Source organism: Lethenteron reissneri, chromosome 17, assembly GCF_015708825.2.
Source record: "Lethenteron reissneri isolate LAM-NWPU_2019-01 chromosome 17, ASM1570882v1, whole genome shotgun sequence".
Taxonomy (NCBI): Eukaryota; Metazoa; Chordata; class Hyperoartia; order Petromyzontiformes; family Petromyzontidae; genus Lethenteron; species Lethenteron reissneri.
In genome coordinates this window covers 5,261,994-5,288,152 of record NC_083795.1, presented here as the reverse complement: position 1 = coordinate 5,288,152, position 26,159 = coordinate 5,261,994, and the positions used below count along the sequence as shown (strand labels likewise).

Sequence of the window (26,159 nt, the reverse complement as noted above, 5' to 3'; positions counted from 1 at the left end):
ACTAATGATTCGCAATTCTTTGCAACATTAAATGATTCAAGCGGCCAATTTACTGACACATTGCTCTGTATAATATACTCGAATGTAGATGTCTGGTCCAGTATTAAGCACGTTACAATTTTACCGAGGATAGCTTATCAATCACCATGCTTTCATGAGTTTTTATTAGATTGGCTAATTCTTGGGTAGTTTTAAGAATCATTTATACTGGACGAATCCCATTAGCTATAAAGCTCATTTTCACTGCTTAGCACTGCAGTCAAATGTTCAGTATCAAATATGTGAGGAGGCTAACTACCACCATATATTAACGAGTATTTCCCACACAAGTCCAGATTGAAGTAAGAAAAGGAACACCATATTTGAGCAGTTTTACAGAGCGGACGGCTTATATTTTTTTACAAACTTGGGAAATTATGGTCCAGATTTATCCATGTTGCTGATCTTGAAGTTTGGCATTTTCAATGAGTGGTTATTTTAAAACTACAAGGCATATCCATTAAACACGCAGACACGTACCAATACAACAATGGTTCAACCGAAAAGTTTATTTATAGTAAACATTTCATTTTTACAGTACGAAATGTAGGACATTGTTGTACACTTGCACACATGACACCGAAACTGATTTTGTCAGAAAATAAAAAAAACACTGAATGGAAGACCTATGAAGTTAATGAGCAGTATTTTTTTTTCTTTAAAAGTCACAAATTCAAACACGCACACAATGCCTATATAAGTAATACAGCATCCCAGAGGGCTTGGCAACAGTTTTCACTATTCATATATTTACAGGCATAATCACTTTCCAAGATACAATACCTGCAGGAGCCTTCAGGGTTTAGTATTTTGTTTGTTTTACTACTGGCAACAGGCCTGTAAGATCCAATGAATGACTTAAATGTAATTCCTAAAATTAACAAAATAATTTTCTGCTGCAATAGTTTGACCTGGAAAGTATCTAACAAACTAACATTCTAAAATAAATTTGGCGTCACAAAACAACATAAGTCAACCCAACACCATGCAAAACATAAACGTGTCTGTATGCATGTATTGTACTGCTGTACTGTAAATATAGAACCAAAAAAATGACTTGAATATCAAAAAGTAGTGTAATGATGCCATAAGACGACGTGGCTGTGGCAAGTGGTCGCAACACCCTATAGATCATATGAAACCAACGTAAAAACTATTTGAATTAATTTTAATGTGATATACATTATTGCCAACATTCTACGCATGATCATTCCTCTAATTTTTCCCCCATATGAATGGACAGCAACACTTCATTCTGAACGGATTTAATTGACTTTTCAAGTGCTTTCGTCGAATCTCAAACGTTTTACTCTACGATCTGCTGAATGAGGGAAACGGCCTAGTCGTGTAGGCTCACACGCCACACGTCTGTACACACACATGTCCTTTGGAACTTACCGAATTCTTATTGGGAACAATATCCACGTCTTCTGAAATATTACCTGGGATAAATCATAACTATGGCAGTTTGAATCAAGAGATGAAACGCCACATTTGAGGGAGTAGTTTTTAGTATGTACGATTTATGATGGCGAACATGAAAATAACACAAGGTAATCGATACGCATCTGGGATATGTATTAAATTTGATCAAGAATCATAAAAAAATCCACAGAAACATTTTCCAGTTGAAGGAATTCCGTTTTTGTTTTCCAATAAGTAATCTTCAATAATGAATCACTCATCCAGTATGTGTAGTATGTATGCTATGTTTAAAACAATTTATCCCAGTAACATTTTTGCTAATGGAAATAAAACTATATATGAACGGTAGTTTTAAACTCGCTGAATTTCATATGGGATTTTTTTTTATTTGTTACGAAACTCAAAAAAAAAATGCATTACCATACTCTGGTTTCATGTTTTTTCATTTAATTTCACTACCAAGGGAATCCCTGTAGCATTGCGCGGTAGGACGTGGAAACATGCCCGCAGACGACGTTTTAAATGTGAATTTCCATTTGCTCGGTCCAAATAGAGCAAAGACCAATGATATTTAAGCTCAGTCACTACGTTTACTGGATACATTCATCTTTCATCCAGTCCACTACAGGAAGGGATTAAATTGACATTTATTTCCACATCTTTTGCGTGTGTTTCTCCTGTTCTAACCGTTTGTGTGTCCCAACATATCTGACACACTGGACTACAACACACCCAAAACCATATACAGTATATGCAATGATCACACCGCAACAGGGTCTTTGAAGACAGGTAAATCGTTTTTCGAGTTCGTTTTCTCAGTGAAAGCGGCTTATTTACTCGGGTTCAATCAACTTTCCATTATGGAAAGCAGGGACCATCCCCCCCCCCACCCCCTTCTACACACACACTTTATGCACTACCAGTGTGCACGGTCTATCTTGTAGCGAGATTATGGGAGATATCAACAATAGGTGTGTGCCCGGAAACTTTATTATCACAGCTCATGTGCTGTCATGCAATTACGAGCCGTCTATTTAGATGATACTGAACATATTGAACACTGGTTACGAAAGCCAAGTCAGAATATGCACTTGTATTATATAAACCACTTATGGTCGTATAGTATGATTCATACACTAAAAGCAACTGCTGTACAAAATACAAATACACCTGTAAACCAGTTCCCAAACTGCAAGCACCACTCCCCTGTGTACACATCTAGAGCATATTCCACTATGTATAATATAGATCTTTCCAACCCTCACTTTAAACTATGTATTGCTCAACCCAAGGGGTAAAGTTTTGATAACAACTCATTTGGAAGGTGCCATTATTAATTTGGTTAAAACAGCAAGATAAAAAAATAATTTAAATATTAATGATGATTGCATTGTCTTATCCGTACACACCATTTCAGCAAAATCATTAGAAACAAACTACATATCCATTAGTACATTAACATTTCCCCGAAAGAACAAGGGGGGGTTTCTAAACAGCAAAGTGGAAATCTTACAACATATACTGGGGGATAGTTAAACATTTCAAGAACGAGACATTGAATTAAAAAAAATATGCACATCGTAATTCATCCAGTATATATATTTGAAACACCAATTAAGCATTCACTGCTTTTAAAGTAACAATTTTTACGTGCATAATTAATTTATATTCAATTTCCAAATGTTTTCACTGCCCTCTACATGTGTATGTGCACGAGTAAGTAACTTGGAGGTGTTTAAGTTGATAAAAAAAAACATTCAGTGAATGACACTAGTAATGTGCCAGTATTTTAAAAAATAACTTATGAATTATGTACCTACACAACAGCAAGTGTGTAGTCATAGATGCTTAAAATATTGATATTAGCTGTCTTTTTTACCTCATGAGGCAATTGAGAATTGTGGTGGCTGCTGATGTGTGCATTAACAAAGCCCATATACAGTTTCATACTGATGACTGATGAGTCTACCATAATGAATTCAAAAACACTATACCCCGACCACAGAAGCGAGGCAATTTGTGATATGCAACATACGTAATTGGAGACGTGTGCAAACTTATTGTGTGATTATATTTCTAAAATCAAGTTTACGAGTCTTCTTATATTTAACAGAAGCCCTCTGTTATGGGGGGGGGGGGGGAGAAACATTGTTTATGCATATTTATCAAAATTATAACTTAAGCGACTGCTGACAATCCAGTTGATCTATGACAGTTAAAGCCACGTTTTAGAAAGTTGGTATATGTTGTTAGTTTTATAAAAATGAATGCGAATTAAAAGTAAACGTTTCAGTACAATTATGAACATGTATGAGAAGCTTAAAATATTTGGCATTAGAATATGCAGGTATTTATCAGAAAACATTTAAAATGACAGGTTTACAGACAATTGATTCAGGTACCTCAAGCCTAAATGATGCTGCACACCATAATTGCATTTACTCAAGAACGAATAGTTTAGGTTGGACGCATACAAAGCGTGTATTACAGTATTGTACAACAATGTTAAACTGAATTCTTTATTGGCTGTTTTCGTGCACCGAAACCGAGATTGGTTTTTGTCACCACATTCGACCATAATCATTTGAAAACCTCAATAATGTCACGACCATGGTAAGTACCAAAGTCATGTTTGCTAACTTGCTAAAATGAATTGTAAAATGTTATTAATTTAACAAATTCATCAATACTTTCAACAGGTTTTTTTGTTTATGTCTACATAATTAAATGTTAAATCAAGCTAACAAATACAAAAAAATGTTACAAAGCATTACCATTAATGGATTGTACAGTACAACGTCGCATATCCGACGATCATGTCTGCCCTCACAATTTTACTGGAATTTATTTTGTCAGGCAATATATTTGTGCATGGTGCAAGTATAATTTTCTACAGATGTTTATACCTCTGTCCCGGGCAAGTCAGATGTGATATTGTACCGCACCTCAATATTTTTTGCCAGGTGAATAACAAAAATAGCATTGAAACAACAATGGTTTATAATTTTTTGGCCGTCATATGTACACACGTACATTTCTCCGGTGGTAGCTCTTTAAATGTCGTCATGTTTGCAGGAACTAGGTTCAATATAATGCTGGTGTTAAAAGGGATCGTTCAAAAGTTGCGGGTTGGCAAGGGCTCGAATGTATGGCCGATCTCGACCGCAATAAAGACTGCACTTGGTGACAACAACGTGGAGACACAATGGGAGTTTGAAGGTGCTGTCTGTCTTCGTAGACGCCAACGCAAGCCACCTATTGATCTACACCTCCATTCAGCAGGCTACTGCCAAACTCTTCAACCTGGGAGCCCAGAAAAGGATCTTTCTGTGGCTTGCCAGGAAGTTGTTTTTCCTATGGCTGGGAATACGTTGTGCCTGCTGCTCCTGCCGACGGTAGCCAATTAAAAAGTGTGGGCTGTCGGTGCAACAGAAATGGCGCACTGCATATAAAAAAGACTGTGGTCCTTCAATAGATGTGAATAGCATAATACACTATGTCCTCGAAATACTGGGGTAATTCAGGGGTGGGTACCCTGGTATAACTTGTTTTTTTTATACAAACTAAATTTAGCCCATGTATGGTTTGTAATAACAATTTTGAGTGCTCAAAAAATCATATTGAATATAAAAAAAATACTGTAATATTCAATATTAAGGTATCAAGTGAATTAAAATCTAAAATTATAAGTACGTAACTCTTGGTTTACAGGTGTGGTGGAGCATTAGGGCACTGTAGAGTAGTGTTGAATAGTTACTGCAGAGTACTCAACTGGGACTGCCTGGCACGTGACTTTGTTGTTGCGCGGCATGGAGACTCCGCTTATGACAAGGCAGCATTGTTGCGCACGAGGTTCAGTTTTTGAGCTTCGGGAGTTCGATTTAAATGTTTTTCTTCCAAAAATTAGAATTTTGTAGGGGTTCCCCAAAAAAAATCAGTATACGTGGGATACGGCATTATCCACCCACATTATTTCAAGGACAAACTGTCGTATGCAGACTATGTGGATGTGTTTCGAATGTTGTAGAGTGCACATACATAATGTGCACTCGAACAAAACAACAGTAAGAGAGATGAGCCAGAATCCTAAGCCCTAATTGAAGTGGTTTCTCTTTAATAGTTTTCTGCAACCCTACACATAGTGCAGATCTTAATGATACAGTGTAGGCATTAACAAAAAGCTGCAGGGAATTCTGATCATTAACTTATTGGGATGTGCGCACAAATAGGAATGCTTCTGGTCTCAGCAGTAGCTCAGCCGCAGAAAGGCCGACTGAGTAATTTTAATTTCAAATCTACCATTCAACTATTCTGCATTGCATTACTGAGCTAATGCCCCACAACAAAAGCTGACAGAACTCGTCAAACCAATAACTACACCTTGCTAACCTCAGCAACTTTCTTAACATTTTACGAAAAAACCTTCTCTCTCCATCCTCCCACCCCCTCCCCCCCACCCCCCCAAGCTTCACCTCTCTGACCCTCGGATCTCCTCTCCCGCTTGCACACACGCTCCTAGACATACGGCAAGATAGCATAGACGAAGAGGGCCATGATGGCTGCGCTGAAGAGCCCTGAGATGGGAACCGTCACGAACCACGCCATGAAGATGTTGCGGAAGAGGCGCCAGTCGACCGCCTTGCGCGCCCGCAGCCAGCCCACGGACACCACGGAGCCAACCTGCCAGGGTCACGCAGGGCGGGTGTCACCACTCGAGCGCTCCGAGCACACAGCCGCATTTTAACATTTATTCGTCCAGAAGAAATCGCATTTTATTATTATTTTACTGTCAAGTTAAATGGTATACATTGTTACGTTAAAGGTTTTAATTATCAAAAGCTGTATTAAGATAAAATTGTGTTCGAGTTAAATATGGTTAATTGATTATTAAATAAGCTTTTTTTTGGTTTTATATCTTGAAATCAAAAATCGAATTGAGAAATCAACAGGGTTAAAATATCTTGAACATTACATGTTATAAAATGGTAACATGTCAAAATTGTACAATTGCCTGTTGGAATAAATCCTACTTGTATATACGCAGACATGGTTTGCACATATAGCAGATTAAAAATTACACGTTGAAGTTTGGGAAATCATGTTAATCATCATTGCCGTTATGCCGCCACTGGCAATGTCGTTCATCAGGAACAGATTTATATTCGAGCTGCTGCCAAGGTCCTGCCTGCAGCGAACAATATGTTCAGGGAACGCAGATAGCACAATGTTTGCCATGCTGCTATAACCGTGTGTAGCGACGCACGGATAGGTGGCCCAGCGCCAATTATAGTAGCCGAGCGTTGCTGCAGTTAGCCACGGCGAGCAAACACTGTCCCCGCATTGCAGCTTGTATACACCACCTAAAACATCTACTAGCGTGAAATTTGGGACTATACTTTACATGCCCCCAGACGGAACCCATATTTAATATCCACTCTAGCAATATTTGTATTATCATTGAGTGACGCTTTTAATTTTGTCTCCGATGTGGAGAGGCATTCAGAAGTCACTGGCAAATATAATTTAAATAGCAGTTGTGAATTAAGTCTATGTCTTACAAGATATTAAACCCAAGGGCTTTTCTCAAGAGCAACCCAAAATATGTACATCGGTGGCAAAAAGGTAATTTTTGGGGAAAATTTATGTATGGTTCAATGTTTCTCATTCCCTCTGTTGAAATTCCTAAATGTGTAAATATCAGTGTATTGAAGATGTAGGTCTTCCCAGCCAATCTTTTGTTATTCTAAATTGGTGTTTATTTTATAATATTGCTTACAAATTAAAAATATAACTTTAATTATTTTCAATACAATATTAATAATAACTTTAGAATGCTACGTTTCATTTGTTTGAAAACAAAAAATCTGAGGCAATCCAATGGTGACGTCGGAGAACCACAGTCACCTGACGAGTGTTACACAAGTCACCGCTTCATGAGAGAAGCAAGCCATCGAGTGTCGGTGATAAAAATGTGTAGCAATCAACTTGCAACATATTTTGTACGTAGCAAGTGTGGTTTACTTTGCACCGGTAATGTGAAATCATGGCCACCAATCTGCTTTCCTGCTATGGCATCACCAGCTCTGACAGCCAAATGCAGCAGTCTGGGGAAAGTCAGTGCTACCCTTCCAATTCGGCTTCCGTTCAATTAATTGACTGATTCTCTAACAACGCAGCACATTCCTGGCTTTGCCACAACTACACAATGACGACATCAAAGGGAGAATGTAATTAAACGATAATTGGTGAAAAAAAACCTAGTTATGTTTTTTGCCATCGCCGTACATGTTGGGAAGGTTAAGACAAAAGCTTTGGTTTCTACTCTCCTGATTATTTCAATTAAGTCTCTCTTTTCCAAGATTACAGTGACAGCGGATGTCCCTGAAGCGTGTTGTTTAAGCTGCACAGCTGTCTTACATTACATTTGTGAAAGCGCACCACACGCTCGAGGGAAGAGAGAGGAGTGCTTGTGGTCTCCACATCATCTCAATGCAAACTGGAAGGCACCAATTCAAATTCCTTAGATAAATACAAGTAACACTGTGGGTAGCTGAGGGTTATTTAAATTGGAACGTGCCACGTCACATGGAGGATGATGAAAGAGGCGTCAGCTGGCCTCCAGCGATGGGACTGTTTGTGCTCTGTGGCGACAGATATTCGGTGGAGGCAGAGGTCCATGTGGCAGCAGCTCAAGTAATTTGATGCTCATCCCTTGCACGGGACAACGCAACCAGGAATACCTTGCAGTGGGTCGAACTTATGGGAATGCCCACATTTGAGGCTACGAGTACCGTAAAAGCAGAACTGATCTCAACACTAAATCCACTGTAAAAAAAGAAAGAGGACAAACAACACACGGACGTGTCAAGACAAACGGTGCAAATGTGACGCGCGTGCAGCACGGAGGGGCGCACAGTGAGAGAACTTTGCCAAAACCGAGTCCAGGGCAGCCACGTCCATTCCTCAAACACTTTTTTTGCTGAGTGTCCCGAGGTTGCGGAAGGGGCATGGGTGTCGCCTTGCTATATAAGACGGAGGCAGTGCGCATCCTTGTGGGCTGATATTTTTGAATTCCAGGAAGCCACCCTATCTTTGCACTCCACACTCAGAAGTCTTCCTCACTATCAGGGAGCTGGACTATTTTACTACATACTGTTATCTTCCTGCTATATTTCATGGCAAATGTCCTTTGAATTAAATTAATGTCTCAAGATACATCAATTTAATTTCCGCAATGTCTGCCTTCACATTTCTACGGCGCTGCTGATATTGATCCTCATGATTGTTCCTTATCATACTTTTTATGAGTGCCATTTCCTGAAGTGTAATTAACTAAATATATGACTTAACGTCTAAGATCTGAAATAACAATGATACTAATTGATAACATTTCAATTCAATGCATAGAAGTCAATGTTTACAGTATTTTTCCTGGAGGTGGACATGGTCGAGCGGCAGATATTTTTCCACTTGCTTCAGAGGTCCTTGGTTCGAGCACAGCGGCCACCCCGGTCAATGCTGCGGGTTGTTTTAACCATACAAATATGCGCCATCCGCTTTATAGCGGATCGTTAAAGATCGTGCGACATTCTTCGAAGAAAGAGTCGGCCACGTGCACTGGCGTCACGAGGGTAACATTTTGACCAAATTTGGAAAATAGCACATATCAACATCGGCCACGAGTGGCAGATTATACTCGTCTATGAAACATTTTGCCTTCTGCTATAGGAATGGCACGAATACCAAACATGTACAAACCTATAATGATTACTGTTGCAGGTGTGATAATGTGAAGGTGGTAGAGGCGGCCTCTCACCTGATGCTGATTATTAGGAAGCCACTGGTGCTATGCTCTTTTAAATCTAGATTGAAAACTCATTTCTTTACAACTGATTTTTGTGTTTAGTTTGTTGTCCTTCACCCGCACCTCCGATTAGTGCGGTTGGCTACAAAAGACGTTCAACATACATCGATACATTCTACTGCTGCTGCTACTGTTGCTTCTGCTGCTGCTTCTTCTGCTGCCAAGGACCAGTCAGGCAGTGCTCTGTCGCTGTGGCAGTCCCTCCGTGCCACCACATCGCACGCGTGCCTACCTTACAGTGGGTGGTACTAATCGGCAGGCCGATGTTCGAGGCGATCACGACTGTGAAGGCCGAGGCTAGCTCAATTGAGAAACCGCTGCAGGGGAGAGAGACATTTCTCGTCAAATGCATTCAAGCAAGTAAGCCGACGGCTCGCAGAGTGCCGAAAGCGGGCCGAATGTCGACGTGGCCAAGCTCCATAAGGCGTGACAAAGATAATGTGAAAGTAATGTAAACCGTGTATAGTTATCACACGAAAAATACTAAACAGGTACGTATCAAATGTATTTGTTATGAAACAATTTAGCCACAAGCAAATTATTATTTATCTTCACCTCTCCGTGTTTTACCAAGTACAGAGATGTTTTATTTTTTTTCTGAACAAAGATGAAATTATAAGTAAAGAATGTGACATTATGTAGACTGCTGCAGTGTTAATAATTAAAGCTGCTTTGGAAGATTGAGCCTCGAGGCAAGGGAGCAAAAACTAACCAGTAAAATCAGTAAAATAAACAGAGCCCGAGAGACCCAGTAATTATCACCATTAATAACGCATTGTACTAAAATATGTATTAAAATGTATAAACTGCAAATTAAATATATGTATACAGTCCATGACATATTATGTTCAAAATAAATGCAGGGATTTTTACACATGTACAATGACGATGTTTAGGGCCTTGTGCGATGCTCAGCCATGATTTAATGGATTTTTTAGGACTTTCCTGAGTCACGTGACTGTCTCCTATTTCCTTCATAGAGTTTCTTTTTTATTTTGAAAAGTTCAGAGAATACAGAAATTATGAGCGCAGTCCCCCATTGATTAGAAATAATAATGCATTGATTTTTACAGCATTGAATCAACACAACCTAGTCCTATTTTTGCTACTTTTGGCTTTGCCACTTCTGTGAAACCTTTTCCTTCTGAAAAAAGTGCCATACGAGCTTTTGTGCTGTGACCTGGATGAGACAGCTGATGTACTATTCTTCTGAGAACAGTGCTCTTATCAATAAGGTCCTTGGGAACCAAGGTTTTTGGGGCTTAAGTAGATCAACTTTGATCTCAAGGGAAAGTGCGATACCACTACGCTCACAAGACACAAAGTCAGAACCTAACATTTTAATACTGTTGAGAACACCTGCAGACTTTTTAAAATCTCGAGGCTGTCGGTTCGAATCCAGCAACCACCCTAATTAATGCCCCACACGCATTAACTTTCAAAATATGCACGGTCTGCTTCACGGTTGGCGTTAAAGATCACGCGACATCATTTGCGAGCCGGCGTCACGGTCCAAATTTGCAAGTTGTAAGAAAAATTACTAGCAAATTACTCGGTTGGAATATACACTGCATTGCAATCACCGCCCCATGGTGCAAACAAAAAAGACTTGGTAGGATCCTCCTGAAAGAGAGTCACGATCCTCAGTGAGGTTCTCGTGGGTAAAGACGTGTAAAAATAGTAATTGAAAGAATTATAAGCGGAGGTGCAAAATATTAAGTCTTGGAACAGCTTTTTAAAATAATAGGCAATTACATCATACTTCATCACGACAAAGTTGGCTCCACAATGTTTACAATTACAATATACATCTCATTGCTGTAGCCACCAATACACATTTCATATGTGCACTTACATGGTCATTCTTTAGACAATATATTAATCGTTTTATATATTAAATTGTAACATTTACAGTTTATTCAAAAACAAAATATATTTTCTGAGCAAGCCATGCCCATATACGCGAAGTACTGGTATCTCTTCCCTTAAGATGCATTCCAAATTGTACATTGTGCAATGTACACATACAGTAGACTAAATTATAAATGCATAAGACAACAAATCTCTTTTAGAGCTCAGAGATGAAATTACATTTAGCTCCATCAGCCTCGCAGACCCATGTTTTCGTGCACAGTTTAAGCAGCCAAATCGTAGACAGATTTAGATTTTCACGTACTCGGATCATCCCTCTCCCCTCCGGCCTGCAACCCACCGTCGCGTCTGGCAACGCGACGGTTTTTCTCACCTCGACGGCGTGATGGGAGTGAGGTCCTTGCCCATGGTCTGGATAACCCGGCGGCCCCACACCCACAGGCCGATGCAGATGCCCAAGCCCCCGTACAGCAGCAGCCACACTGGCGTCGCGGCTTTCTGCATCACCGAGCCCTCCGTGTAGATGAGCCACAGCGCGACCAGCGGTCCAATCGCATTGCTGGAAGGCACGACACACACGGGGGGGGGGGGGGGGGGGGGGCGGCACCAGCATGAACGTGACCGTGTGCAGTTGGGCAACCGAGCTGGGCAGTGCACCCCACCACACATGAGGAAGGTGCGAGCTGGTCTAGGGATTATCAAGGCAGGGGGTCATCATCAATGATGAATATCTGTGGAATAAATGTTAGATATCCTGTCCTTAGTAAAATAATATCAAATGTTTAGTAATTTATCTTCATTATCGTAACATTCAAACATAAATAAAATACGGTTAAAAAAAGCGTGTAATGCAGCAAAGAATTGTGAAATCCTACGTATATATGCCAACAACAATACTGAACTTCAACTTTCAGTTCAGCTAGTTATATTTATTGAGATCAGAGTGTGGTAAAAATTTATCTTCAAAAGAAAAATATTGGTTGAAGAAAAATGACACGAAATCTTATGTTGTTCATCTGGGTGTGACCTAAAAACTCTTCAAGACAGGTGATTGTGAGGTTAATTATGGAAATTATTTAATGGAGCATCCTCAAGGTAAGACAAGTAACCTTATTAGTATCTAATAATAACAACGGTTATCATCGGCCATGTTCGATCCACCACTGTATGAAGGCCTGGTTCCCTAAGTCATCGCCATCCCTCATCGTGCCCCACCCAGTACAATAATAACAGTGCTCAACTACATCAGATATACCCACATAATAAAAAAACTCAAAACATTCGTGATTAACATTGCCCCTGAAGAGGATTTTGTTTTATATAATAGGTGACACTTGAGCAGTGGGCCTTATTCATAGCATCATATATTATTTCCCATTTTAGTGGCAATTTTATTGTACCAACTTGTGGCATTATCGTTATTTGTGCTTGTGCACCACCGCCAAAGACAGTATCACATTTCCCAAAGCCGTTTTCGTTTCACATCGGACGGCAGCCTCGCTACCCCGCTCACCTGACGTCGTTCCCTCCGTGAGCGAAGGAGCCGAAGCAGGCGGTGAGGATCTGCAGGAAGTGGAAGAGAAGGTTGGCCTCCAGCGGGTCCTTCTCGTCGTCCTCCTCGCCGTCCGACGAGCCGTCCTGCGACAAGTCGCACTCGGCCGTCTCCCCCGCCACGCCGCCGGCGCCGGCCGCCTGCCCAACCGGCGTCGCCCGCGCCGCGCCCCCCACTACCACGCGCACTTGCGACGAGTCCAGCAGCCCCCCACCGGCACCCCCAAGGCCGCTGCTGCCCCCCGGGCCCCCCCCTGATGCCGCCGCTTCCTCCTCCTCCGCCACCGCATTGCAGTAGCTGGAGTAGCTGTCGTACCGCATGCGCCTCTTGGAGAACGATGCCCTGCGCACGAGCGGAAGGGGGTGGGGAGCAAGGCCGAGGGCATGCGCGCTGAGCGTGGCGTGCGCTGACACAGCAGCCGGCTGCCTGGCGGCACCAGGCATAAAGCAAACAAAGCAATTGCGTAGGGCCCCAGATACGTGACAAATATAGGGGGTGCATCAAATATCAGCTGGAAGGAAAATCCTAATAACCCTAACACATATGTAGGTTGGGCAACAGCAGGAAAATAAAAGGTGTGCTGTTTGGAAAAATGGAAGGAACCAGAAAGAGAGGAAGACCTAAAAGAATGGTTTGATGACAACATCAGAGATTGGTGCCAGGAAGAGGCGGTGGCACTCCTTGACACAGAGGAATGTGGAAACAAATGACGAAATGTGCAGCAGACACCTACGGACAATCTGCTCATGGATCATGATGATGATGAATAACCCGAACAAGTCTAGAAACATAGAAAAGACCATGAAACGCCCATCTCTAACTCATTACATATCTATTTTTGTCTACATTTCACTTTTCTCACTAAATGTATATTTCCTGTAGAAAACTCTTCTGTAATCTCACTTTATAATTTTAACGAGCAGTCCCCAAGTATAATTTCTTAGGACCCCTAATTGGCTATCACCATCACTTATTGTACATGCACAGTCCATGCATGGCCATCTAGTCCATTCAATGCTGGATGAGGGCTTCCCAACGACTTGAGAGGTAGCAGTGAGGGTTATTTGACCATACTTCAACAACGCTGCTGGTCAGTGCGCTTTGTCGAATGCTGGGAACACAGATTCGGGAGCGTGGAAGTACGGTATCTGTGCAACTATGGATTTTGGTACACTGCCCTCCACGTAGCCGCACAGCCCGTACAACTACCTGTGTGTGTATGGTGGTCACCCATTCAAGCACTATCCTGGATAAACAAGTGGTCAGCTTCCGAGATCTGATGATAATATGGTACATTTTTTGGCGACTGGGACGAATGACGATGGTGATAATTACAATGTAACTGAAATGAAATATGATTATTAAGATGAACACAAGGAGCAGCCACTAAAGAGAAATGTGTTAAGAAGAAACCAAAACGGAGAAATGAGTAAATGATGTAAAAAAATGCACAGGACAGTTGGCACTGTTGCTACACTTCAAACAGGAGTGCGTACACAAATTAATAAACACCAAAGTGGTTTCCCTTTCAACCGAGCCGTGAAACGGCGCTCACCACCTCCTGTTTACGGCCCTGATGCCAGTGGTGGGATTTCCACATTCCTATGGTCGAGTTGAGTTATGTCCCTACAACAACCGCTGGTGTGACATCCCCACAGAATGGTATAGTACCGTACTTAATGAAGGGCGGAGTGGACACCCAACCAGGATCTGAGGCCAAGACCTTTCAATTTTGAACCACCGAAAGAAGAGCCATACAGTTCATTGATGACAGCTGTCTCCTTGTGGTTTACAGTTATTTCCAACCCACGTAATTTGTAGCCTCCGTAATATTTTTTTTGGTAAAAACCAAGCTGTCAGCTTAAAGTCAAATGGTAAAGTAATGCTTTAGAATTTGCAATGGAATAAAAAAACACCTGCTCGCCTTACTTGATTTGTACAAAATCGTCACGACTTGGGATCATGATTAAATTATTGATACTCAATTTAGTTGTCTCATTTTTACTTTCACTTTGTATGGCTTTGCTTGCTCCATTGCCGTGCATTGAATATCAGCAGGCCATTTCATATCATTTGCGTAAATCCGAATTGATTATTCCACACGTGCATTGTGAAAGTGAGGATCTGTTTTAATCGCCGAGACAATGCATTGTTCGTAAGTATATGCAATAATGTAACATGTTTTCACGAGTTCAGAATTTTAATTGGCATAATAGTATTCAGTTTGTAAGTTCATACGGGCAACGGTAGCAAACGAAGTTACCAGCTACGGCTAACAACAGCAGTGAGTGATAACTGATTGGATGCTGGATCCCCCCCCCCCTTTTGAACAACCCGCATTAAGCTGTGTGAACGATGGTCAAACATCCCCGATGCGGGGAGACTGTCTGTCACTCAGCGGTGGATAGACCATGACAGAGGAAGAAGAAGATGATGTGATGGGAGTTCAAACAGAAAAAAAGCTCAACCCAACGCATTGCCACATGCGGTGCACATTGATGAAATATGACTTGTCAAAGATGGTATGACATGGTTCTTGACAATGTAATTATACTCTGTCACTGTACCACGAGTCTCACACAAACACACACAATGACACTGTAATTTACTGTCATTCTCCTCTCTCTCCTGCGGTTCCAGTGAGTGAATCATAATCCTTTGGTACAGTTTATTTGCCTCTTTCATTTATTATTATAATCCCTGAATATGGGGCCAGAGTTGGAGGGGATAACTGGTATATTTCCATGCAGGTCTTCAAAGCTGCCAAGGCCATACCTGCTGTTCTAGAAAAACCCGTGCCAGGAGATGGGACTATGGGATCTTTCATAATAGTTTCCTAACGAACCGGTTATTGTAGAATGATGGCTTCACGTTGCAGCTCACATGTTAAACTAAAAAAATGCTCTAACACTTAATTACCTCTGCATTTAGATAATTAAATATGAAAAGGCAAAAGGTGCAGTTCTGCATTTGCTTGCTCACGCTACTGCTGGTGGAAGCGTGTCTCCACTAGAAGGAGCTCTAGACAGCCCCTCTAGAGAATGTTTGGGAGCATCCACATTTTACTGGTAGGAACCTCCTGGTTACACCAGTCCGTCCGTCGTGCATCCAAAAATGGGAGGGCTGGGTGGAGAGGGGGAGGGTGGGGAGGGGCTGGGTGGGGAGGGAGGGGCTGGGTGTGGAGGGTGGGGCTCTGGGTGGGAGGCTGGGGGGTGGGGCTGGGTGAGGAGGGGCTGGGTGGGGAGGGTGGGGCTGGGTGGGGAGGGGCTGGGTGGGGAGGGTGGGGCTGGGTGAGGAGGGGCTGGTCACCCCGTGGTGCCCTTATAAAACTCAACGTTTAACCTACTCACGCCGGCTTGTGCCCGCCCTCACAGTCGGGCATATTTGCGGAATACACCAAGCCCTGGCCGTTGACCCTGGCCATTGACCGAGCAACCCAACGTTCCTACCAGATCCCTCCGCAGGAATGTGTTACCCCACTACACGTGCCCTGGTTATCGACAAACTGCTGTGTAAACATTTATACTTATGGGTGAACAGAGGTTTAATGAGGGGGGGGGGGGGTTAAGAAATGTACCCATTGCTCTGACCCACCCGTACTGGACATCTGTGAAAAAGAGCTTTCTAGCTCATCGGATTCCTCCTGCAGTGTAAATATTCTGATGATTCTGTTTCAACTGCCACGCCAGGATAATGAAGCAGCGACCTCTGGATTGCAAGTCCCGTGTGCCAGTATTGTGTATCCAAGACGATTTTTTATTTCGTGGCAATTGTTGGTGGGACACATTGCGTTTAAAAGCTCAGCGTTTAATTTTTTAGTTTTTTACAAAGCTGTACTTGTGAATGCAAATTGTTACATCAAGTGTTCATGAATAATTACGCCAATTCATTACGGCACTGTGGCATAACGTAAGCCGAAACAAAGCAGGCTTGTGTGCAAGAATAAACACACACAAAAAACAACAAGCAAGACCTAATCTGCATGGGAGTTTAGGTTAGCTGAAATGTAAGTAAGGCGACCTACTTAAGATCCTGGGGATGTTGTTAGCATCTAGTTTGAATGCTCGGGTGTGCTTGTTGAGTCACTGTCGAGGTTGCAGATGTGTGTAATGAGTGCTGCCCGACAGGAGGCAAGTCATTAAAGTGCATCTTTTGGTCACGTGTGACTGCAATACCAGTGAACGTCACCTGCAGTGCAAACATCACCTCTCATTCAGGCGTTCGAACGCAACTGTTCTAATCAAGCGGAAACACGGCGGTTATCACATTTGGGAGGACAAAGTAGGTTTCTTTGTAAACAAGTCAAGGATTTTCCAATGAGATACTGCCTATCAACGTTACCACATACATATATGGACATCTGTGAAAAAGAGCTTCATCGCTCATTGAATTTATCTTAAAAAATAATGAAACATTCTGATTCTGATATATAAATACACTGAGCATTGGTTCTATAGTTAGATACCTTAACAATGCAATCGACTGCTAATCGTAACGGTATCAAAGTAATCATGGTAGGCTTTAATAAAGCAATGTAATGCGCAAGACCGAAACGATTAAACGTTTGCTTACACACTGGCAAGAGTCCGTTCCGCAAAGGGAGACCCCCGGCTACCGTGTCTCAGTGTTCCGGTTGCTTCAGACGAAGAGAACAACTTTGCCAATTATACTGTATAAGGAGATTCACGGCTCATGCGAGGAATGCAAAGCACGTCGGCTCGCGTGACTGCACTTTACGGCAGGGACACGCTTTAAGGCAGGGACACGCTTTACGGGAACACGAGGCCGCGCTGCGCCGCGTGGTTGTGCGGCATGTGGCGTGGAGCGGCGGCGCGGTGCTTGGTGCAGCACGTGACATGTCGTGCCGCTTGCTTTTCAAAATGACATTGTCCTTCCTCCGCATCTCCGATGAGCACGGTTGGCTATTAAGGGGTGAAAGACATTCAACGTCCGTACATGCCGCTCCGTGCCACACCCGTTCGCGGGCTACGTGGTGGGGGGGGGGGGGGGCACGCACCTGGGCACGAGTTTCAAGCTGTCCTCCGTGGAGATGGTGGCGGCGACCGGCTCCGGCTGACTCAGCGCCTGGATGGGCACCCCGCAGATGGCGGCGGTGTAGCTGGTGTAGCTGTTGTTGCGGCGCAGCGAGCGGTACTGGTGGTGATGGTGCGGCTGGGAGATGGAGTGGTGCACTCCGTGCGGGTGCGTCGGTTGGGCCGCCCCGGGTGCCCCTCCCGCGGAGTTGGCGCCGCCCGGTCCAAGGTGCAGCTTCTGTAGGAGGTCACGGTAGATGCCCGAGTCCTGGTGCACCGTGTGGTAGTGGCTGTAGCCGTCGTTCTTGAAGAGGTCGCCCACCTGGATAGGCAGCGCGGCCGGGCGTCCGGACGCGCCTGGCAAGCGCGAGATAAAAGGTGGCACCCCATCGGCGGGTGTTCTCGACCGCGGCGTGAAATCGGTTCGTCACCCGCAGGCACAGATAATTATCGAAGCTTCTTTCATAACTCTCCACGCCTTACAGCCACTGGCTTCTCTGCCCTTCTGTATTTGTAGACATGTGCTTGCTGAGCAATAGCAGGTTAAGTAAATCCTACAAGTGAAAGGGAATTCTCAAAACTAAATGAAAGCCACCTTGTCCGCTGGAAGAATAATGATTTGAGTTCAAATATTGCATTACCATTAACAGTGAAGTGGTAATCAGTGATCCAAAACCTTGCTAAAATTTACACAATCTGTGCACACCCACGGAAGCAGCCGGGTCATGCGCACGATAGGTTCCTGTCCACAATGGTCTCTGCATTGCAGGACCTCTGGCATTGCCGAGTGAAATGTGTTTGCCTTGAAAGTTGACAGCAGTGTCACAGACTTCAGGTCTCGGGAGAATGAAGGCTACATCATGGGACCTCCTTTGCCAGTACCAAAATATGAGAATAGGTTTTCCCCTTTTTTTCTGGTAACAAAACAGTTGTGTTAAGTTGTTAAAACACCAAACTGAAACCTTTTACAAGGAATCAGGTCTGCATTAACCACAATACTTGTGGTCAGAATGCAAACAAAAAAACACTGATAATATATGCATCGTCTTTGAAACTGATTGATAAAAGGAGTCCTCTGGTCTAACACCGTTTTGAGACTAGGCTCAAAAGAAAGTGGTCTCTGTTGTGGACCAATCAGTTTCAAAGACAGTGCACATATTATCAGAGTATGTTTTTTGTTTGCATTCTGACCACAAGTATTGTGGTTAATGCAGATGTGATTGCTTGTAAAAGGTTTCAGTTTGGTGTTTTAACATCTCAACACCTGTTTTGTTGCCAGAAAAAAGGGGAAAACCTATTCTCAGTAAGAAGGCTCTACGCTACAGCAACACCCACGCCTCCCACCACTGCCCCAGCGAGCATGCGAAGCTCGTGCAGACACTGTGCATTATAGCGGCAGTTTCATGCCTTGCTGCCTGAGAAGCATGTGCATGGATTTGAGGCTATGAACATTGCTCGAGTGAAGGCTGAACAAGCAACGCATTGCATGCACCTCAGAAATATCCTGTGAAATTAAAATGTTTTGCATGTTACATTTCCGATTTTTTTTTTTTAGTTTTTATTCCCAGAACACAAAGAAACCCCTAATGCAGCTCCATATTTACCCCCCAAGAAATCTAAACTGAGCAGCTGGCACCCTCTCCTTAACAGTGACATTGGCCAACGGTCCTTGAACTTATGACCACAAACACAACCGTCGGCTAAACTTACATAATGAGACATTTCTTAAAATAGGGAGAGAAAAAACATACGAACCATAGGGATTAAAATACAAGTGCGTTGCAATATCAAAGTACACGCCTGCAACTCAAATGTTAAATTAACTGCCGCGCACAATTTACCATCGGTGCCGGCCGCAGCAGCTTTGCCAACGTTCCCATCCACCTTGATTTTGCCAGGGTCGCTGGATGGGCTGAGCAGCGGCACCGTGGCACCTGCCACCTCGGTGGGCGCAACGGTGGCACCACCGTTGGTCAGAGCCATGGGCAGTGCCGGCTTGGAGGACTCGTCCTCGTTGTCCCGGTCCTCGGAAGAGTCATCGGCGAACATGGGGTTCTGGACCACCTCCCGGCCCACACGTGCAGAGCTGCCCTCTGCACGCAACCGTACCTGCTCCGCTTTCTTTCCTGCGTGCACACGGACAAGTAGGTGGTACCCTGGGCTGAGGGGGGGATGGACACCAGGGCCTCTGCAATAGGGTGTTGTCTCCATTTTGTGGGATTTAAATTAAAAATATACACACACACACAAATATCTCTTTTCAAACTAGATGCAAACAATTCTACAAACACATTGAACTCAAACTTCAGCGATGCTGCCATGGGGTAATGGTTAGCACACTGGACTTGTAATTCGGAGGTCGCCTGTTCAATTTAACTTTCCAGCGCAGCAATTGCAAGTCGCCAAGTTTCTTAATTCTACCACCTCTGTCCACCCAGCTGTTTCAATTAGTACACCACAGTTAGTCAATCACGTGTGGTAGGGTAAAGTGTGGGTACTGCCACCTCCTCCCAAGACGTTTGGCCAGCATGGAAGAGTAGGTGACATTCACAGTCACTACACTTTTAATTGTTGTCATAAACACAATGTCCTGTGGGCAGTCACTTACCGCAGTTGTTGTGGGTAAGGGCTGTCTCAACAGTGTCTTCTGCAGATAAGCAAAGCTTTTGAGTGATGGTAAACGAAATGCAGGCCTCTATAGCCAATTAGAATAACCAGCTGAAACCAGTGGATAGAATTAGGTTTAACTTCTTCAAAGATGCTTCGATTTCTGTTGTAATGTTTTGTTTTGTTTGCAATACTAATTATTCTGTCTTTCAGGTACAGTAATACCCTGATTAACGACTCCCCCCTTTCATGTCCTTTCACAAACACCTGATGTGCGTCGCCTCAACCTCACACTTACATCGCTGACAGCATCGTTCGTCCTTTCTCGTATCAGTCGCCTCAGCCGTCGCCTCCACCAACCATGTAAATTGCCTTCATGTGTCATTATCCTCGACGCAAACTGCATATTGCCCGAGGCGAACACGATAAGGATGTTCACACAAGTGGAAGGGGGCTTCTCGCAACACGTGTTTAAGTCGCTCACTTTCTATCCTCTTCTTCATCCGGGGACAGACGCAGAACCACACGAGGACGCCGGTGATGATGGAGATGCCAACGGTGATGAGCGCTATAATCCACGTCTGGACGTAGTGAAAACCTAGAACTGCGCAGCCAAAAGGAAAATGCGGGAAGGCAAAGAGACGTACACGTGGTCACGTGAGGACGTATTCAGGAGCACGAGGAGGAGGTGGGGGAAACGCGAAGGCCGCACACTGCATCGTTTCGCACGGGAGCCCAAAACAAGCCTCATTCACGAGCCTGCGTACAGCTTTAACATCTAAGGGAATACATTTAAAATTCATAATATTATGCAAAGGGTATTAATTCCTCACGTCCAGCAGGTTTTCAATTACCTACGATTAATGCTGTATGCCATCATTTAAAGCAATGCCACATTTTTATTCTGAATTAAACCTGTTTTGACATTTATGCTAAAATAAAAAAAAATTCAGCACATCAAGAGTGCCAAGATTTAATTTCTTCCTGACTGGACCGGATTTGTTTAGTCTCAAGAGCACAGCTCATGCTCAAGAGGTATCAACCTACGGCCATGTGATCATCAGCCGGTGGCTCAGTGCGAAGGATATGGTCACAAAATTCAGACATGAGAAAGTGGGACCGTGATCATGCAAGGTACGCACGCGGGGCGCCGGTGTACATGATCGAGAAGACATTGATGCCCATGGTGGCAGCGTAGAAGACAGGCAGAGCACGAAGACCGTTGGGGAGAGGATCCTCCTGTAAAATAAGAGAAACAAAGATCCCCTGTATAGCCTTAACAAACTGTTGGGGCAAGTGCTGTTGGCAAGAACCAATGAAGGCCGGAACGGCACACGAGGAGGTGGGTGGCCAGCACCACGCCCAACTGCCTTCGTCTCCCCAGTGGCGATGTTTACACACCGCACCAGGTACTTATTTAAGGCTGAGTCGACCTAGAGGAGGCCCAGGAGCAGTTCAGATAATCGTCACCGGTGTTGGCCGTGAGCGGGAATCGAACTCGGGTCGGCAGGTTTGTAGCGCAGCACGCTAAGCGCTACACTACCGCTCCCTATCTGTAGAATAAACACGCACACGCGCACATATCACGGGCAGAGGGCATGTCAGCCTGTGGATGAAACCAGGGCAATTCTGAACTAATGCAGCAACCTGGGTTTTCTTTTTTGGGCAATAACGTGGGGGATATTTTTTTCCTCTTAAAAAAACTAATTTGTTGAAATTCCACTGAACTAATTTCTAGTTTTCACCTTCATATGCTTTAAAAAAATCAGAGAGATACACTATATTATACAAACATGAATGTAATTTACAGATACAAATATGCTACATTCTGTCAAATTTCGATTTAAAGCTTTCGTGACTGCAGGGATTCATCTTCTTGTTTCTTTCGGTAAAGTCACGTAGAAGGGAAGTAATAAAATAATAAAAATAAAACATAATAAAACATTGTTTTATTATGTTTTATTTTTATTATTTTATTAAAAATAAAACATAATAAAACATTGTTTTATTATGTTTTATTTTTATTATTTTATTACTTCCCTTCTACGTGACTTTACCGAAAGAAACAAGAAGATACATTCTGTCATTTAGCAAATTAGTATTGGTCTGCAGTATTAGTCAAATGGTAAGCCAAAGTAATGTACCGTGCCTCTTACTGCAAACTAATAAATCCTCTCTCCCCACCAAAGTTGTATAAATGTGATAGAAAACATATTCCAAGAGAATAAAATATAAAATCTATTTTAATAGCACAAACTAGAATGTATCACTTTGCAGACATATATAAAACCAATAATGTTGTATCGTTTGAACTTGTAAAGTCGCGTTTTAACAGCGATGGGACATCATGTTACTTGAATTGGATTGTGCTAAAATCTGCAGCAATTTAAATTGTGTGTGAATTCATCACCTTTCCTCGTGATCAAAACTATGGCTCGCACAATCTGGGAATGGACACCTCAACGGTTGGACATCGGTAACATTTGGAAGATTAAACACAGCCCCCTAAATTAGTTGCTCCGTTTTTTCTTTGAATCTCTAAGAAGTGCTCGGTGCTCAGGGACTTTGCATCAAGTGGATGGTTGGAGACTGAAAACGCTGAGATGCCAATGTCACATCCAAGGGCTCTGCGAGTCAACACTATGTGTTGTGCTTAGCAACCTCATTAATGCAATGGAACATTTGAAATAGATATAACATCCGAAGAGTTTACATCTGAGCTACATGTACACGCATGAGCATTTGTGTGAATATATATCTTTGTATTTTATGGATATATATAATGATGGTGACCTATGGTAGAGTGTTTGGCACGATCTTAGTTGGATTCGCGCCCCCAGCTAACATGTGTGAGTGGTGATATTTTAACTGGTTAAGGGCCTCCCTTAGGTCAGCTCAGCCTTTATGAGTATCTGATGTGGTAGATACTATAGCACTGGGGAGATGAAGGTCGCCGGGTGTAATGATAGCCACATCACCTCCTTGTGCAGTGTTATGGCCTTAGTAGGTGCTTGCTAATATTATTTGCCCCAACAGTCTATGTAGGCTATATGAAGGATCTTTATTTTGTATGTATAAGATTACATATTGCATTTTTACGAGTATCTGTGTGCATATGCGTATCTGAATGTCAGCACACGTGCATGTAGTCTTGCAAAATAAACTCCTGATCTCCTGGTGGTACCAGACGGTAATACTCTTTTGTTGTAAATAAGGCCAATGGGAGAAAAGCAGATACACGTTAGCGGATTAACCTAATTGCGTGCTCACGTAAACCATGGTGGCTAATGGGGTAATGGGGGGGGGGGGGCAGTTTGGTGCGAGTGAGCTGGTAACCCCTGCACCTTCAATTAATTTCCCAAAGAACCATGAACAGAGAATCAATATGAGCATGTGCCAGAGGCCCCAAAAGGTTAGGTGTCTATGACCTCCTGTGACAAAACCCCCCTCTCGGTACAGCCAGGGGACTGAACTGTTCCCCCCCCCCCCCCAATGGCGCTACGAATCTGGAGACTGGAGCATAATTCCCGTTCATGACCAATAACAGGTCCTGGACCTCCCCTATGTCAACTCAGCCTTAAAGTAGAACATGGTGCTGTGTCTAAACATAAGCATTGGTGGGACAAAGGCAGCCCGGGCGTGGTGTTGGCCACCCACCCCCACACCTGTGCCATGCTGATCTTCATAAGCTAGCAGCACTTGCCCTAACAGTCTGTTAAAGGCTACATGGGGGAATCTTTGCCTTGTATTATGTGTGTGCATGTGTGAACCAGAATCTTTATTTATACTGGAGAAATCTGATGAGCTATGGTGCTCTTTTTATAGTTAGGGTGGGTCAGTACGTTACATCAACAAATAAAACAAGAAAGGATGCATGACTAAGGTAAAAGAATAATTAAGCAAGTTACTAACTACATAAATATGGATATAGCACAGAAGTACAAAAATTGCACTCGTGCATACATTTCTGCAGATTTGTCAAGACCAAATAAAAGTTCGTGCAAGGCAGCAAAACAACAACAACAATCCAAGACCACACACCAAGACAATACAGTCTTGCATTTTTATAATTTAACTATCGTTACATGTCTCAGGTTCATAATTTCAAATCGCAGTTACAAATGTTGGCTGTAACTGCCACTAATCATCTGTTTCTGGATATTTTTAGAAGGAAGATGGACGAACTTAAGGAAGGAAACAAATGTCGTCTTTCCAAAACGTTGGTACTGAAACGGCAAAAGCTTTGAGAGGTGCATACTGAGTCACTGGGGGGATCAATCTGTAAATTTCAGACATTTTCTTCTGGTTTATTCATAAAAGCTTAGCAATTAAGTACATGGCAATTATAAAGCAAGCACCAGCTTGAGTCCGGGTTGTCAAATAATAATCATGCTAATTTAGTCATCTTAGGGAATTGCTGAACAATAGCGATGATCGTGGTAATTAAGCATGTGGGTAACAAGAGGTTATCAATTGCCAACTTATTTCTTACATGTCTTTAATTTTAAAGAGATGATTAGATTTAATAGTTTTCCTTCTAATGAATCACCAAGTGGCCCTTGTATGATAAAGTTGACAAATGTTCGGTTATTCGTTATGGGGTTCCTTGCCTGCACAGTGACAAGTGGACAGCATTCAATGTAGTCTTTGATGATTTTAAGACGTTTTTATAATTGTCAACTCCGACTGTATTGCACTTCCTTGGCACGAGGAATGTCTTGCTTACCTTGTTCAGAATGAAGTAACGGACCAGGTAGAATAGAAGGGCAGACATGATCCCCGAAAGCAGTGGCGATATGAACCAAGAAGAAACTGCAGAACAATCATAGGTCACATGGTTACCATTTTATCGGTAAGATCACTTAACATATGCTTATCTAATTGAGATGCGTGCCGTTTGTGAAGCTACGAGTGTTTATAGCTCTACAATTACGCCACAGTATTTTAATAATTAAATGAGCAAAAATTAATCCATTTCCCAATCCACTGCTGGATGAAGGCAGTCTGTCATGAGGTTTGTTTTCACCACGCTACACCGTGTTGGTGAAGTCGGGTGACGTGGGGTGAAGGAGAGCGACGTGGGGCGTTGCCACCGATGGCAGCCATGGTCAGAAATTGAACTCAAGCAAACCGGACTCACAGTGCAGCGTGCGAACCACCGCACACCTTCTAACTATTATATACACTGAGCAGTTACACAAATGCACCATCCTGTAAATTAAAGATAACCAATTTTTTTTAGATACGTTCATCTCTTTCGTAATTGTATTTCTGCAGCAGTTACGAATATTTTAGGGCTTGAGATCAATGGCTTTACATTCTATTTCGCTTAGATATTATCTATACTTGCGTGTAGTTTCATTTTCATGTATAGCACTTTGAGATACTTCAATATGAAAGGACACTATGTAAAATAGAGATTATTATTAAATAATTGTTATTTATAAGAGGTGCAATACTTCATAAATGGAACTCAACTTTGCAGCAAGTGCCTCTGTAAGTGCTTCATGTGTAGCTGTTAGGCATGGCAATGCAATATACGTGAATATATTTAATGTGTGTGATATCATTATCGTCAACTTTCAATATATTGCCCGAATCTACAAATCTAATGAGTGAATTAAATATTGAGTCACCAATCACTGTGACAGAAAAAAAGATTAATGTAATCCATTACGTTACGATAAAGTATCTCTCAAGAAATAACCGAATAAGCTACATTTTTAATCACTGTTGTTCGTTTAAATCTATTTGTGGACAGTTTTCA

General features: G+C 42.7%; 1 protein-coding gene across 4 annotated transcripts in view; it reads right to left on the bottom strand.

Annotated features, from left to right (window-relative positions):
- Nucleotides 1–528: 528 nt before the first annotated feature.
- Nucleotides 529–26,159, bottom strand: part of LOC133343365 (sodium-dependent phosphate transporter 2-like) — a 78,986-nt gene continuing 53,355 nt past the window's right edge. For 2 of the 4 annotated variants that reach the window (XM_061552925.1, XM_061552926.1), the window contains exons 4-12: nt 25,119–25,204; nt 21,535–21,631; nt 20,877–20,996; nt 19,627–19,911; nt 17,770–18,142; nt 12,714–13,094; nt 11,574–11,759; nt 9,561–9,645; nt 529–6,144 (exon numbers count right to left, since the gene is read on the bottom strand). In XM_061552925.1, coding sequence (XP_061408909.1) covers nt 5,980–6,144; nt 9,561–9,645; nt 11,574–11,759; nt 12,714–13,094; nt 17,770–18,142; nt 19,627–19,911; nt 20,877–20,996; nt 21,535–21,631; nt 25,119–25,204 — 1,778 coding nt within the window. In that variant the 3' untranslated portion in view covers nt 529–5,979. Of the gene's footprint in view, nt 6,145–8,204; nt 8,290–9,560; nt 9,646–11,573; nt 11,760–12,713; nt 13,095–17,769; nt 18,143–19,626; nt 19,912–20,876; nt 20,997–21,534; nt 21,632–25,118; nt 25,205–26,159 lie in introns of all 4 variants that reach the window. The other 2 variants (XM_061552927.1, XM_061552928.1) reach the window with 2 other exon arrangements.